Source organism: Lampetra fluviatilis, chromosome 51, assembly GCF_964198595.1.
Source record: "Lampetra fluviatilis chromosome 51, kcLamFluv1.1, whole genome shotgun sequence".
NCBI lineage: Eukaryota > Metazoa > Chordata > Hyperoartia > Petromyzontiformes > Petromyzontidae > Lampetra > Lampetra fluviatilis.
Genome location: NC_136325.1, coordinates 3,084,376 through 3,099,764, shown reverse-complemented (window position 1 = coordinate 3,099,764; position 15,389 = coordinate 3,084,376). Strand labels below are relative to the sequence as shown.

General features: G+C 51.1%; 1 protein-coding gene across 3 annotated transcripts in view; it reads left to right on the top strand.

Moving 5' to 3' along the window:
* SCHIP1 (schwannomin interacting protein 1) overlaps positions 1 to 8,579 on the top strand; it is a 272,191-nt gene extending 263,612 nt beyond the window's left edge. For all 3 annotated transcript variants that reach the window (XM_078878559.1, XM_078878560.1, XM_078878561.1), the window contains 2 exons: positions 1,079 to 1,203; positions 8,460 to 8,579. In XM_078878559.1, coding sequence (XP_078734685.1) covers positions 1,079 to 1,182 — 104 coding nt within the window. In that variant the 3' untranslated portion in view covers positions 1,183 to 1,203; positions 8,460 to 8,579. The remainder of the gene's footprint in view (positions 1 to 1,078; positions 1,204 to 8,459) is intronic.
* The last annotated feature ends 6,810 nt before the right edge of the window (positions 8,580 to 15,389 follow it).

The following is a 15,389-nucleotide window of genomic DNA, read 5'->3' as shown; positions in this document are numbered from 1 at the left end:
GAGGAAGGGGTACAGCAGAGTGTGTATGGGATAGAGCGTTGCTCCTTTGCACGTGTGAGTTTTCTCCGGGGAACTCCCCGTTTCCCCTAACCTGTATGAGTGCCCCTTAATTAGCTGATTGTGCAGCGTTGCGTGATGCGGGTACATAAATAACACGATATAAAAACTAAATATTACAAATATAGTTATCTCGCCAGCATGGTAGAGTAGGCAAAATACCCTTTAGAGAGAGCTCACGAGATCTGCCTCTCCGGGAGTCCCTTCCCCCAGTGGCGGCAGCATGAGCAATTCATCCCAGGGCCGCACCTTCTTACTTATTCTTTTTGAATAAAATATTTAAAAGCGTGTGCTGTGGGCCTGGATTTGAGAGCCACCAATTTCCCAAAGGCCCAGCAGCACGACACAGCGCTTCCATCATCATGGCCACGGCCAGGCCTCCGCGAAGGAGGAACGGTGGAATAAATACACGGCGCTCTTCATCGCCGTGGCTCACGAATGCAGCGACACTGCTCCCCCCCCCGCCCTCTCTGCCTCGTGAGCTTTATTGACTCTGCTGCTGTGCTCACTTTTAGTTTGGTGCCGTGGGCGCAGTGGTTGGTTGGGTCGTGAGAGGAGAGTGTGCGAGCCCAGCCGCCGGATCGCGCCGTTGGTTTTTGACCGCCGAGTCACGGCCAGAGCTTGGTCTCGGCTGTGCCGAGCGGCCGCAAACAAAACGCCGTGACGCACTCGCCTACGCGAGACATCTGAATCTGGCTTGGAGGGGTGGGGGGGGCAGCCAAGCAGGGCCAGGGGCGGGGATAATGACGCGTCCGACGCGTGTGGGTGACGTCGGTCGGCTCGCCGTGAGGTCCGCGGCGTCGCCGCGTCCGTCAGCGGTGCGGATCGGCTTCTGCAGTGGAAAAAAAGCAACCCAGGGCCACGCCGGGCTGGCCTGGTTGCGCTGTGGGAAAAAGAGGGTCCGTGTGCGGGCGCGTGCGTGTGTGTCATGTGTGTGTGTGTGTGTGTCGCGTGTGTGTGTGTCGCGTGCGTGTGTGTCACGTGTGTGTGTCGCGTGCGGTGCGTGTTTGTCACGTTCCAGGCCTGAACGAGGAGCTGGTGCAGCTGCTGCTGGTGAGGGATGAGCTGCACATGGAGCAGGATGCCATGCTGGTGGACATCGAGGACCTCACCAGGGCGGTGTGACCGTCGCCGCGGCCGCAACCGGTAACCCGCTGCTTCTCCTCGCCCACGCGGCTGCCCGCCGGGGGGGGGGGGGGGGGAGACGTAGCGGCGATTGAGCGCGCAGGCGGTTCCCGGAGGGGCCCCACCAAAGCGTAGGGTGGGTGGGGACCCACCCCCCCCCCCCCCTTTTATTCCCCGCGGCCGAGGTTCGTGCCGAGATCGCTAGGCCCCCTGCCGCTGCACAAAGAGTGTCGCGGTTGTTAACGTCGCGGGCGCCTGCGTTGAGTCGGGTAAGAATCTGACCGTGTCGTGTTGTACGTGATCGGTTCATGCCACCACCGCGGCCGGTAACCTCGAGGTACAACCGGGGATTAGCTTCAAGCCGGGTCTACCCGGAGATCAGCGACCCCGAAAATATTTTTTCCCTCCCCCCCCCCCCCTCCTACTGCACAGCGTTGCACCTAACTGAGGCCTCGTGTTTCTCGTCTGCCGTCCTGTCTCGAGGCATACTTGTGGCCCAAACTCTTGTTTTGTCAGTGAGAGATCAAGCCCTGGGTGTTTACCATTCACTGAAACGTGACGTAATTGTCGATTCTCAAAAACCGGCTGGAACCCTCGACCCTGATGGTCGACCAGGAGGGTGAGACGCTCCACTCGTAAGTCGCCCAGCGCACCTCGTTCGGGGCGACACGATGGCGGAATCCCCAACTTGGCCAACGAATCAGAATCAGGATATTTGTTTATACTGGAGGAATCCGATGCGCTATAAAGCTCTTTTACACAGATGTCCAGTAAAATGTCTCAGTCTCATGGTGGCCTCCTTCCTTGTTGCCTGCCGCCAGGACAGAGAATTCAACTCTTGTCCGCTCACCCGCATTGCCCTTTGTGGGAGCCTCGGTACTTCTTGCGACCTGAAGATGTGCCGATGACGTACACACGGGCACGTCATTGGCATGAGAATGGGATAAAAGTGTTTCTTTCTCAAGGTGGCTTTTGTTGCAGAAAAGAAACAACAACAACAACCTTTTCATGCATTACACGCAGCAGCCAGTTTTGTTACCGTGCCTTGTTACGCAATGAACATCATTTTCTAATAATCGTTTAGATTTATTACAGCGTCCCAGTGCCTCGTCTCAGGCGGCGTGCAGGTTGTGCGCGTGCGGCGGGGGGGGGGGGCGTGAGACGTTAAGGCTGAGTGAACGACAATCTTTCCATGTCACGCGACGTGGGCCTGTCGAGCACTCCCCACGGGTGACCGTCATTAGTCTGGAAACCCAAGGCTGGCTCATTTGGCTAATTGAGGTGACGTCCGCCAAGATGAATAGGAGTCACAAATTACATCTCGCTGAATCTGCGCGCGAGTGTGCACGTGCGTGTGTGCGTGGAGCGGTGTTGTAGCGGTTAGCGCACTGCGCTACAAACCCGGTCGCCCGAGTTCGGTTCCTGCTCGCGGCCAACACCAGTGACGGATTATCTGATACGGTCCTGGGCCTCCTATCAATCTACTCAGCCTCAAGCGAGTGCCTGGTGCGGTGTGTAAATATCGCCACTAGGGAGACAAAGGCGGCCGGGCGAGGTGTTGGGCGCCCACCTCCGACCTCCATAGGTGATCGCTGACAGCAGTGGTTACCGTGCTGAGCTCTGAACCTGGCAACCTGAGCTCGATTCCTGCTCGTCGCTAACATCAGTAACAATTATCTCCGTCGGTCCTGGGCCTGTGTAAACATCAGCGCTCGGGAGACAACATTACAGCATCACAGTCACGGCCACACCACCCCCTCGTGTGCTGTGCCGGCCTTCATAGGTGCATGTTCACTGCACTGGCCCCAACAGCCCATCAAAGGCTGTGAGTTTGCGTATATGTCACATTTACATAATTATCAATGCTGCATTTGCCCCCGGGGCAGTGTTGGCTCAAAGGGATTCTCACCAGCTCAGCACCGACACTGTTTTCCCCTTGCAACTGCTTAGGAAAGGCAATTAAGTGATTTAATAATAGCTCGTATTTATAATTCCCATCATCACATTCGCCATGCGAAATATTTTTTCTTTCATATGCTCTCCATTCTGGCCTCATTCATTCCATGCGGTACCTGCTCACCTCCAGGGCATAGTATCTTAGCCATTGCACATTTGAGCACAGTTATATATTCGGGGACGCTGCCCCAGGTGTCACGGTCAGCACGCTGGACTTGCAATGCGGGGGTTCCGCGACTTCGGTTCCATCTCCTGTGCGGCAGTTGATACGGTGGGGCAGGTTTCTTTAATCGCCGTCTTTGCCTCTGTCCGTCCAGCGGTATAAATCGGCACACCACAGTCAGCTGATCGGGAGATCCGCGTGTGGTGCGGGAGGGTAAAGTGTTTTGGGTACTCCCCTCCGCTTACAACATTTCTGGCCAGTGTGGAAGAGTAGGCCAAAACACCCTCGGGAGGGGCTCTCTGGAGCTCTCGCTATTGGGGAGGCCCTTCCGCCAGCAGTGGCATGAGTAGGCAATTTCAGGGCTGCACCTTTACCTTATACTCTGCGCACTTTATCACTGCGCTATCTCTTTGTCTGCTCACTGCTAGGAACGTTTTCGTAGCTGTTGCACATTTAAGTACAGTTTTAGATGCATATACATTAAATTAATCATCATCATCACAATCCAGGTGTGCACTGCACATTTCGTCATTTGTTTCCACTTTCCTCTCCTCTGTCTTGTGCCAATACGCTCAAGTAGTGCCACATCGTTCTGGCACCAATCGCAAAATGCATTCCTAAATCTTTACCACCTGCAAGTCTCTGACACTCCGCTGTGCATATAACGATGCCCATACTCCAGACGTTTGGCCATTAAAATTAAAGAACAAGGCTCCCGACTGACAATTGCCTCAATTTCTAATAACATAAACTGCAATTGGGAATAACTAATGGCTTCACCCCGTTGGCAATGGATTGCCAATTACGGAAAGGAAATCAGCTTCGTGCTCTGTTGTGATTCCGATGCCAGGTGGCCGAGAGGGTGCGTGAGGCTCCCTTTGGTCCTCGTCTTGATGTTGCGTTTCAAACCGGGCCCTCGCTCGCATATAAATAAAACACACACTTGGGCCCCCCTGTGCTTTATGCAAAAACTGAAAGCCCATCGCCGTTTCCCGCAGGTGCTGCTGCATTGTTGTCTGCTTGTCTTAGATCACCATCAAAATAAATTGGAGCAAATGTGACCAACTGACAGGCAGCAGTGATGCGGTGACAGGTCAACTGTGGACCAGTTTCACCCTAATTCGGACTCATGAGCGCGGCATCGTCACCAAGGCTCAACGCTGATGGGTTTTCGTTGTCATTTACAGGTTCGATTTTTGAACTCGACCGTAAAATCCCTGCGGGAGGCATCCTTGAGCTATCGGGGGTTTGGCAGCACGAGATAAATGTGTTACCCCCAAATCACCGCTGATGTGTTTCATTTGTCGCCAACTCGGACGTGGCACACGAGTTGAATATCGCTGAGAAGAGGTGCCCATTGATTGATGAAGCTCAACTGGCCGCTCAGTGACGCACGCACAGCCACACTTGCACGCGAGGGCTGCAGGATTTGCCTTGGGATTTGGCAGGCCCACGGCTGGATAGCTCGCAAGGCTGTGTGTGTTTTTTTTGTAGGGTTGTCGTGATATGGCGGTGCCATGATATTTTGTGCGATATAAGGTCAATGATAATCCCCTTGTCCATTTGGTAAAATATCATTATATCTTGGTGGGGAGTGGAAATCCCACGATGTTATTAACTTCCCTTGTGCATGAAGCAGTCCCCCTCCTTAACCGCCTTCCATTTCTCTCTCAAAGCCTCGCCTCTTATCTACTGCCCATTCCCTTCCTCTTCCCTCCACTCCTTCCCGTCCCTCCCCTTCACTTTAGTGATCCATAAGTACCCCTTTATCACTGTCACTCAATCCTTGCACCCCCTCCCCAACTGCCATCTAAATCATTCTATCGTGTGTCATCGTTTTGTAAGCTGTGTCAAGCGCCTTGAGTGAAAGCACTCTTTGTAAATATACAATTAGATTCGATAGAACAAGAAAAAAATTAACCCGTAAAAACAAAGTTTTTCACTATAAATCCTTTATATGCGTGTCCAATGGGCCACAACCCAGCCCACATTGGTCTTTGAAACGGGCGGCTAGAGTCCTCTCGTCCTCTGGCTTGAGATGGCTGCCACCTATGGGTCAGATGATTGTCTGCCACCATTAAGCAATTGGTAATTAAATAGAATAAAAAAAAAAATTCCTAAAAGGTGTAAAATTTTTGGAAAATTTTTTTCACGAAAATACATTGTCACGCACAATGAGTCTGTGTGCAAAATGTCAGCTCGATTGGATCACGGGAAGTGGGTTAATAAACGATCGAAAGATTTGCACGGTCGCAAGCAAGCAAGTGAACTTAATATAAAGGATTTAAAGAGGAGGCCACGTTTGCTGGCGTCACGGTCCCAGTTTTTCCAAATTGTCAAATCGCTCGCAAGGTGACAAATTTGGGTGAAGCTAAGCGGCGACATCACCCAGCCCTCGCGCTTGCTGCGTCACGACTGCAGGCGATACTCGTCGGCGACGCACAGCACCTCCGTGACAGCGTCGCGCGACCACACATGTGCGTGCTTATGGGATCAATGTAAGACGCACAGAAAATCGAACCGTCCGTTTTGCGGAGTATCGCCGTGTCGCCAATTACCGTTGCTAATTTTCTCTTTCCCGCGTATTTCTTTTTCTGACAAAATGTTCACGAAGCAACGGACTCGGCTGTTAAAGCTGAAAATGTATAGCTGCTCATTGAACGGCTGCTTTGGCAAACTGATTCCCGGAGTAATTGATGGCACGGTGGTTGAACATCATCATCATTGCGTTTGTTTTCGTAAATATATTTCACCAGGAAGTCGATGTCTTAGAAAAATGCAACGAGCGACGAAAAGCACCGTGTGATGTTGATTCCATATCGCGTTGTGCGATATTTCGTGGCATCGTGGTATCATAGTATCGCCATCTGGTGGCGACACACCGACGCCGTGGCGGATACCAGGAGGGGGCGATGTGGGCTCTAGCTCCCCCCCCCGCCCACCCGAAATGTGGTATTTTATTGATATCTACCAGAGGAAATACTTGGAACGTTTTTTAAAATTGATTATCTTTCATGCAGGGCCCTATTTAAATAGGATTGCACTTTGGGGCTGTTCAGCCTCCCCCTTGGGATGTTTATAGATCCACTCATCTAAACAAGAAATTTAACTATTTTTATTTAACCAGGTAAGACCACACTGAGCTGTACAGCTCTTTTTCAGAAGCGACCTGGCTGTCACAAATGATAGCTGAACGAAGTGGCCCATCACGTGGAAATATATAGCAGCCAAATACCCTTAAAAGCGTGATGTTGATTCTGAACGTTGAGGGAAAAATCGGGGCACCCGGAGAAAAATCCACACGACCACGGGGAGAGAGAGACATGCAAACTCCAAATAAACAGGGGTCATGAGCGAGCGCACGACTTCCTGCATACCAGGCGAGGCAGTTAACATCTCTCCGCCGCAGCGCCCTGTTAGCGCAGGCAGACAAACGTTACTTAAGGTCGTGAGCAGATTCCCATTGGCCCTGAAGAATAGACGCGGTCCGTTTTAACGTCCACCGTGCGGGATTTTGATAGCAGATCAATTACCCAACATTAGCCCGTGAAACGCCATGCCTGCACGCACCGGGGTATGCAGGATTGGCAGAAGAAATTGGATTTCCAGTTGACGCGATCGACCGAGCAGGCAACTTGGCGGCCGCTGCGATTGATTTTAAATTCCACGTCTTAATCCATTTTTTAATTACTATTATTATTATAATGCTCCGCGTGGATATTGACCCGCGTAATCATTTGTACGTGAAGGTAAATTACCCAGCCCCTGACCAAATCATCCGGAACGCGTCCAAGTCTCATCACGGCTCAGCAGCTGAGCAGCGTTTAGCCTGGATTGTTTTGTGGGTCGGCGACCACCGTTGCATGAAACACGTGCTATAGGCAACAGGGGCCATTGCAGTACAATGCACAGTTGTACCATACTTCTATGCTCCCACGTCTGTGCTCCCTACCTTGGCCATCCCGCGCTGGCCAGTGTGGTGAAGTATGGGAAAATGACTCGCACGACCCGCACAGGGTGGGGAGGAGTCCCTCATCCGGCAGTGGATCGACAACAATGGCCGTACACGAACGAGAATAATTTTGCCATCATAATCGGCCATGATCGATCCACTGCTGGACAAAAGGCCTCTCCCCAAGCCATCGCCATTTATCACAGTTTCCGCGACGGGACCAATCCGACCGTCGCCCGTCGACCTCGGCGAGCAGTCCTTGCCCAGTCCCGTTAACTTCTCCCGTCGGTGTGCACGATGTCTCTCGCCTTCACCCCCGTGGGTTGTTCTCTCGGCCCTCGCGTTCAATAACTCGAGGGAGATGCCTGCGCAGCGCGACTCACGACCTCCTCTTGATACCAAGATCCAGGATGGTCACGTCTGTTGCGCCGCTTCTCGGTGGCAGCCCCAACAGTCTGGAACGCCATCCCTCTGCACATTCGCAGCATCACCTCAATTGCCTCCTTCAAGAGACACTTAAAAACTCACCTCTATAACCGCGCTTTCGAGCGACTCTGAGCTTGGCTCCGCACCTCTGAGTTGCGGCCGTTAGGTCCGCAAATTTGCGCGTTATAAATTGCATTATTACTATTGTGACGGAATATGTTTCTGGAGATGCTCGCGAATAGAAAATTTCGCCGATAATGAAATTGGCCTTTTTCACGAATTACCTTAAATGAATATGTAAATAAGCTTTCTCTCTCATCACTTTATCCCATCACTTTAGCTCATAATTTTCTCACATCACATTCTCTTTCTTCACTTTGTCTCATAATTTTCTCACATCACATTCTCTCTCAACACTTTATCTCCCATCACTCGATCTCATCACTTTCGATGCAGTCGTGTAGAACTCCCCATTCGATTCGCGGATGGGTGGCAAGCTCGTGAATAACGAGGGAATACCGTACGCGGTGATGAACGCGTACGCACGTGTGTTTGTTGAACTTCTTTCGCACCGCACGTATCCAACCGTGCTAATCGAAGGTGCAGTGTTGAGTCTATGGGCAGTGCTGAGTCTATGGGCAGTGCTGAGTCTATGGGCAGTGCTGAGTCTATGGGCAGTGCTGAGTCTATGGGCAGTATGTATGTTGAACTTATTTCGCGCCGCGCGTAGCCAACCGTGCTAATCGGAGGTGCCCGTGTTTCTTTTGTGTCTCGTTGCAGGCACGACGGCGGCGGGCAGGAGGAGCGAGGCATGTAAATAGCATGTGGAAGGTGAACCGTGGCGTGACGTCCTTACCTAGGCACGGGTTACGGGAAAGCCCTAACACTTAGATCTAGCGATGAGAGAAAAACGAATATTCATCACGAAAGGTCACAAATTAACGATCGCGTAATTGCACCGTCCAGCGCGTTTGCGCGCGGCATTCGGCGCGTCCGTTGCGTCGTCGTCGCGGGGCGCTGTCGTTGGCCATCGAAAGGGGTGGGGGGGGGGAGGGGGGGGGCGGGGGGGAGAGGGGGGCGGGGGCAGGGGGGGGGCACCTCGCACCGGGGGGGTCGTCCATTGGAGCATTCGGCGCTCGTCCCGCGGAGCGAGAAACGCATTACCGAGCCTCGCTCGGATCCGCATTCGCTCCCGCGACGCGTCGACGTCACAGATACTAATTTTTTTTCCACCCGACCCCTCCCCGCCCCGACCAACGTTCACCACGCAGTTGTCGTTCGAAATCCCAACGGTCCGCCGCTTTTCGATCCGACGCGACGGTTGAGACGCCGGTGGCTAATTTCGTAAATCCCCTCCGCTGCCACTGCCGCCGTCCACCCAGCCGTATGAATGGGGTGGTGAGTGGCAGTTTAGTCGCGCCGGCGAGGGGTGAGGCGTGGGTGCTCTTAACCTCTTCTCCGAAGACGTCTGGCAAGCGTGGAAGAAGAGCGTCGGCCGAAACGCCCTCCAGGTGGTGCTCCCTGCTGGAGCGCCCTCTGGTGGAGGCACCTTCCGGCAGCAGCGGCGTGGGCGAGGAAATTGCAGGGCTGCGCCGTTACCCGTGCAGTTGTGTCACGTGGCAAATGACACCCACGCGCACACGTACACGACATGTGTGGCCTGGTTTATGTAACAACTTATAAGAAAACCATCTGTTTTGCTTTTAAAGTATCGCGATAAAACGTTACAATTTATTAACAAAAATGAATTGGTGAAGGATTCTTAAACATGTAATTGTATGATAAATACTACTATAGTCGGAATCAATTGATTTTCTTTCGTAAAAATATTTTTGAGGAATGTCATTGTTGTTGTTTTACGGTACATATACAAACCTCTTCTGTATGTTTTACTTCTTTCGCACCGTACATAGCCAACCATGCTAATCGGAGGTGCACGGGAAGGACAACAAACTAAACACAAAAAGTGGTTCAAAATAAATGAGTTTTCAATTTGGACGTTTCAAAAGTGCATAGCTCCGGTGGCTTCCTAATGTCGGAAGGAAGAGCGTTCCAGACGGCCACAGAAGTGCGTCCGGAAGCGCACGACGCAAGTTACCGTCTATGTTTGATGGCTTCTGTGCCATATCCACACCACTTCTGTGCCATACTTCCTCTTCCTGTCACACGGGGTCACTGCTCGGGGCTTCCCTATCCACACGCTTCTCCTCTGCACCTCTTCTCCAGTCAACTCCACCCTCCTCGTGTCTCGCGGCACCGCAATCCCCCGTCTCGCCCCTCGGTTTCCTACCGGCTCTTGCAGTCCTGCATCGGTAGCCGACGCATCTCTGTGAGTCAATGGGTTTCTGTGTGAGTCTATGGGTTTGTGTGTGTGTCTATGAGTTTGTGCGAGTCGACGGGTTTATGTGCGGGTCGGTTTCTGTGTGAGTCTTTGGGTTTCTCTGTGAGTATGTGCTTCTGAGTGAGTCTATGGGTTTTATGTGACACTATGGGTTTCTATGTGACACTATGGGTTTGTGTGTAAATCTGGATTTCTGTGATTCTTTGGGGTTTCTGTGTGAGGCTGTGGGTTTATGTGTGAGGCTACGGGCTTCTAATCTGCATAGCCCTTCCCATTGCATCCTCTTTGTCTCTTTTCAACACACGGCCAAACCATCTAAGTCTTGACCCCCCCCCCCATTCCTTCTCTAGAACCTTCCGCTGAGGTTCTAACTTCTTCATTCCGGCACCTATCTCTTCAAAAGTTTCCCAACAGCTATCTCGGCATTCTTATCTTTGTCCTTCGAAGCTTCTTCTTCCTATCTTCCTTAGTGCCCTCTCTCTCAAGCGGTCATATCACTGCCTCATATCATTTCCTTTTAAATTTGACTGGCATCACGTAAAATTCCATAAATCTCTCTCCGTGCGTTCACCGAGAGGTGCTGAATACAGCCCCTGCTTTTAAAAGCCACCTCTGAAGCCACATGCGCCGCAGCAATAATCGTTGCCACCGTTAAAACGAAAATTAAACGTGCGCATTGCGCGTCCCGTAAAATCAAGGCATTATTAGTATTATTCGTATTTAAATGGAATATTTTCATGTATGTGAATGATACATGTGTACATGTTCAACAACAAAAACACACGTTCAAGTATAAGAAGTTATAGTTCGAAGAAAAAAATACACAATGCAATGTGGATTTCTGTAGCGTCGAAATGTGACCGCGCCATTTCATTGCACATTTATTCTTGAGAGGCAGTCAGTGGTGGGCCGAGGCAAAGAGGAAGGGAGGAAGGCCTTGAGCCTGGGCTTGAATGGGGCAGGGGGGAGCAGGGAGTCGCCAGCACGGACGTCTGGGGGGTTGGGAGCTCCAGCCAATGTGGGCAGCAAAGGAGAATGATCGACCGATATAGTCAGTTTAACACGTAGGCTTTTCGCGACCAATACTATCCATAGTGAAGTTTTTTTTTTGGGGGGGGGGTGGTTAGATCACGTAAATAGTGAGGTTTGTCTCTTCAACAAAACGTGCCAATTAGTTGTGCTGAAGTAAGTAATTGCCAAATTTTATTTACGTGACAACCCTTACTAATCAGCTGTATCGGACGGTGGCGGGTTTAACGACACATTCATATTCACGCGATCTAACCCAAAAACGAACCTTCATGGATATACACTCACATAACAGATACGTGCAAGCTCGTGACTGCAGCCATTGGTGGATTGCCACGTGCGCTGCCCGTCGCACCTTATAGCAGCCCCAGAACAACATTGGATTCACACTGCAGAGCGAGGGCAGGCCAGGGAACATAGCCTATAGCCATGTTTACTGGCGGCGTAGCGTGCGTCACACGGGCACTGGCACAAGGATTGAAATAGAGGCCCCCTGTCTCAGTCCCATAAGCCCATAGGCCCTAGTGCAGTTGGCACTGCCGACCAACTCGATTGCTACTCCACTGCTTGTTATTGTCAGAGCAGCCTTGCGTCGATGGCAGATCTTGAGCATGCGTTTTAAGACTTTCTTTGGGCTGCTATAAAGTTGCCACGTGATGGATGATAAGCCACTTTTGTCCGAGCCGTTATTTGTGGCCGGGTCGCTTCTTAAAAAAGAGCTGCATCGCTCAGTCGGCTGTTACCTGGTCAAATAAAAAAAAAATTGTTTCGTTTTTAGTTTAGATGAATGCTTCCGGTGGGAGATGAGCTGCGAAGGGCGTCGTAGTGAATTCCCGCAAGCCCCGCGCGTCTTCTCCCTCCGTGGAGCCGAAGCGCGCGTGGCAGGGCAGGGCACTAAAAGCAACATTGCAGCACATGCCGTGGGAACAAGGTGGCGCCTTTGTCGAACACAAACGCCGCAGTGAGCTTCGTATGTAATTCCAGCGGGCCCCCTTCAACTGCCAAAATAGGAAGCTGCGGTTCGCGTGCGGCTGGAAGAAAATGAAAATGCTTTGAAAATCGCGCGTTCACTTGGCGTTCTAAAATTGGCTCCTTCAGCGATGAGAGGCAGAACTTTGTCAAGTAAAATAATCAGGATCAAATCTTCCCCCCACGGCGACAGGTGGCAACTCGGCTTTGTATAAACACGCGCGACGTGTCTTCAGAGAGCACGCGCGGGTCAAAGGCATCGTTCCAGTTGCTGACAAAAGTAAGAAAGCGAGGCTTGGGCAGGAGATGTTGGTCACCCCGAAGGCACGATGACCGACGGCAGGGAATCGGTGGGGCCGAGTGGCGGCGGAGGTCGTGGAACGCGCGTCGGTGGAGACTTCCGCCGAAGGAGATGGAGCGATTCGATCAGTTTGCACGTCGATGTTAGGTGGATTGTGAAATCGCAGGACCGTGAGAGATGGTGGCTTTGGTGGGGGGCGGATTAGACCTTTGTCCAGCAGTAGAATGATCGCTGATGATGATTATGATGATGATCATATTGTGTGTGTGTATATATAAGCACACTGCTAATTTAAAAAAATCAATATCCACACCCAAGCTGTGATGTATTTTTTACTTCTCTTGCAACGCACACACACATACTTTGCGTCCGTGTCGGGCACAATCGAGTGTCCCAACGATCGAGCGTGTCCCAATCGATGCGAAACTGGAATTTGCTGGCACCGCACCAGCGAACAACCGGGAGATGTTTGTCGTCGTCGTCGTTGTTGATAAGCCACGCTGTGTCACACGCGCGAGCCCCTCGCGCCCTCCGCTATGGACAGAGGGCTTCGTGCGGTAAACACACATTTTGTCGTGTCCTGAGAACACGCGTACCGACGGGGAGCCCCCACCACCGCAGATTAACACGCGATCCTAACACTGCCAACGTGTCCATAATGCACGTCCATAGCCGCGGTTATTTCCACCAAGACGTGGCACCGCGAGATGCTCCAACGTTGGGGGGCGGAATGGTTAAATGCCGCACGCTGGATTTCCTTTCTGTTTGCACCGCGTGTTATTCGCTCGGCGTGACGTTCCGACGTTTCGCCCACGTGCTGGAAAACTACTTCTTCGGGCACGCAATATTCCTCAAGGAGGTGCGGGCACGTGGAGGAGAAACGTCGGGACAGAGTGCCGAGGAAACGCGCTGGAACAAATCGAAAAGCACGCGGAGAGCTGTGTGGCAACGCCCGCAAACAGCTGCACGGTGTTGTGGTGTCCATAGGGCCCAAAAGAAAACATTCTGGCAATTTAAAAGCCTGCGGTCATTTCGCCAGATTCCCCCCCCCCCTCTTCTATATCTATACACAGACGTTATATTTACAAAGTTGTCTCAAAAACCCCCCGTCACGCACATAAGAGTGGCGTGTCGCGTCTGGTATTCGTGTCACCGCGTGGTGGCATTTAGAGGAGCCGTCGGATTCAAAGTTGAAGTCTTCTCGTTGTTGACGTTGCGTTTGAACTGCACGCTACATCGCATCTCAAATCCACTACCCCCCCCCTCACTGCCTCTGTCCACCCAGCAATATAAATGGGTTCACCGTAAATAGATCATTCGCAGGATGCGGCCGTGGTTGAGGTAAATTGTGGCTACTCCCACATTTCCCAGGACGTCTGGCCTGAGTGGAAGAGTAGGCCAAAACACACCCCAGAGAGGGGCTCTCTCCTCCAGCCTTTCTCCAGCGAAAGGCACTTCCTCTTGGCAGGCGCGCTGAGCGGGACATTGCAGGGCTGCGCCTTTCACCACCAGCGTCCACCATTCACAGTGTGCATGTGGCAATGGCTCTTGGTACGGCACTACCATTGTGTGCTTTTGTCGTGCAGTTTTCAATACTTGTAAATCGCTATCTGAGTGGGGTGGGGGGGTGAAGAGTATACGTAAATAAAGCGAAATTTAATCATGAAAAAGGATACTCATGTTGTTCTGTGCTGGACGTTTTTTTATATATATAAAAAGGTAACAACAGACTTTGACGTGAGATGAAATGTTCCATTGTTTTGTTGCTTGTTCATGTTGCCTTCATACATGAGGTGTCTGCTTGGTTGAAGATCACACGGATTTAGAAAATATCCAATTCACAAGCTCTGTAATTCCATATTCTCTATTGTTCAATGTAATTTCGTCTCATAACTAAGCAACTGTGTTTTGACATTCGGGCAGCGTTTCGCAGTCTGTTAACTCAACAAGTGCTGTATTAAACGAATAGATAACATACAATTGCATTAACATAAATTCTTTTTTTTTAATACGTAGAAATAAAATGATACGTTAACTTAATTCCGTTAACCAAAAAATAAAAACGTGTCCTACTAAATTAAGTCGCAAAACTTCCCCCAGCGCGCCTGCTCTCCCACACACACACGGCGGAATCATTTGCAGGCGAGGCTCCTTGTTCCCTAGCAACGGTCCGTATCATCTCATCTGCCATTTGCCGTCGCCTGGTAACGGACCCGCATCATTGCAACCCATGTGGAGAAATCCGGCCGAGCGCAAACCTCGAAGCATGCCAGCCCACACTGCTCGAGCCCAAAGGCAGCAGCAGTCAGCGATGGGTTACCCCACCACGTTCGGGCCCCGAAGTTGTCAAACGTTTCATTCTGTGGGTGATGGAAAACGCAATTGTAGATGTTGGAATGCACGAGTCGTAACACCACTTGGTTTTCATCTTCTTGGTTCTTTCGGTAAAGTCACGTAGAAGGGAAATAATAAAAATAAAACATAATAAAATAATTCTCACGACGTTTCGGCCACAACGCAAGCAGCCGTCATCATTCTTCACCTGAGGACGGCTGCTTGCGTTGTGGCCGAAACGTCGTGAGCATTATTTTATTATGTTTTATTTTTATTATTTTATTATTTCCCTTCTACGTGACTTTACCTAAAGAACCAAGAAGATGAATGCCTGCAGTCACGAAAGCTTTGAATCGAAACCACTTGGTTTATCCCACAAAATCATGCCGATTCACTTATTGTCACCCACGGATGTTTGCGATTTAAACGACGTTTGTAATAGTTCGCCGGGACGTTTTAAGGGTTCGACCGCGTGTTGTTGGGCACGATGTCCGACGTTTTGCGCCACGTGCTGGGAGCTTCTGAAGAACTTCATCTGAGCAATCCGTAGGGCATGCGGAATAACCTGTAAACGCTTTTGGATCGCTATACAGCACGACCGCGAAGACATACACGGCAGCAAGTGCATGGTGTGCATCCCGAGGTTCTCAGCTGCTTAAATTCATGCAAAAGTGTTACAAACAAAATCTTGACATTATTGCCTGCCATCTGAACGCGTGCCCCACAGGGACGGCCA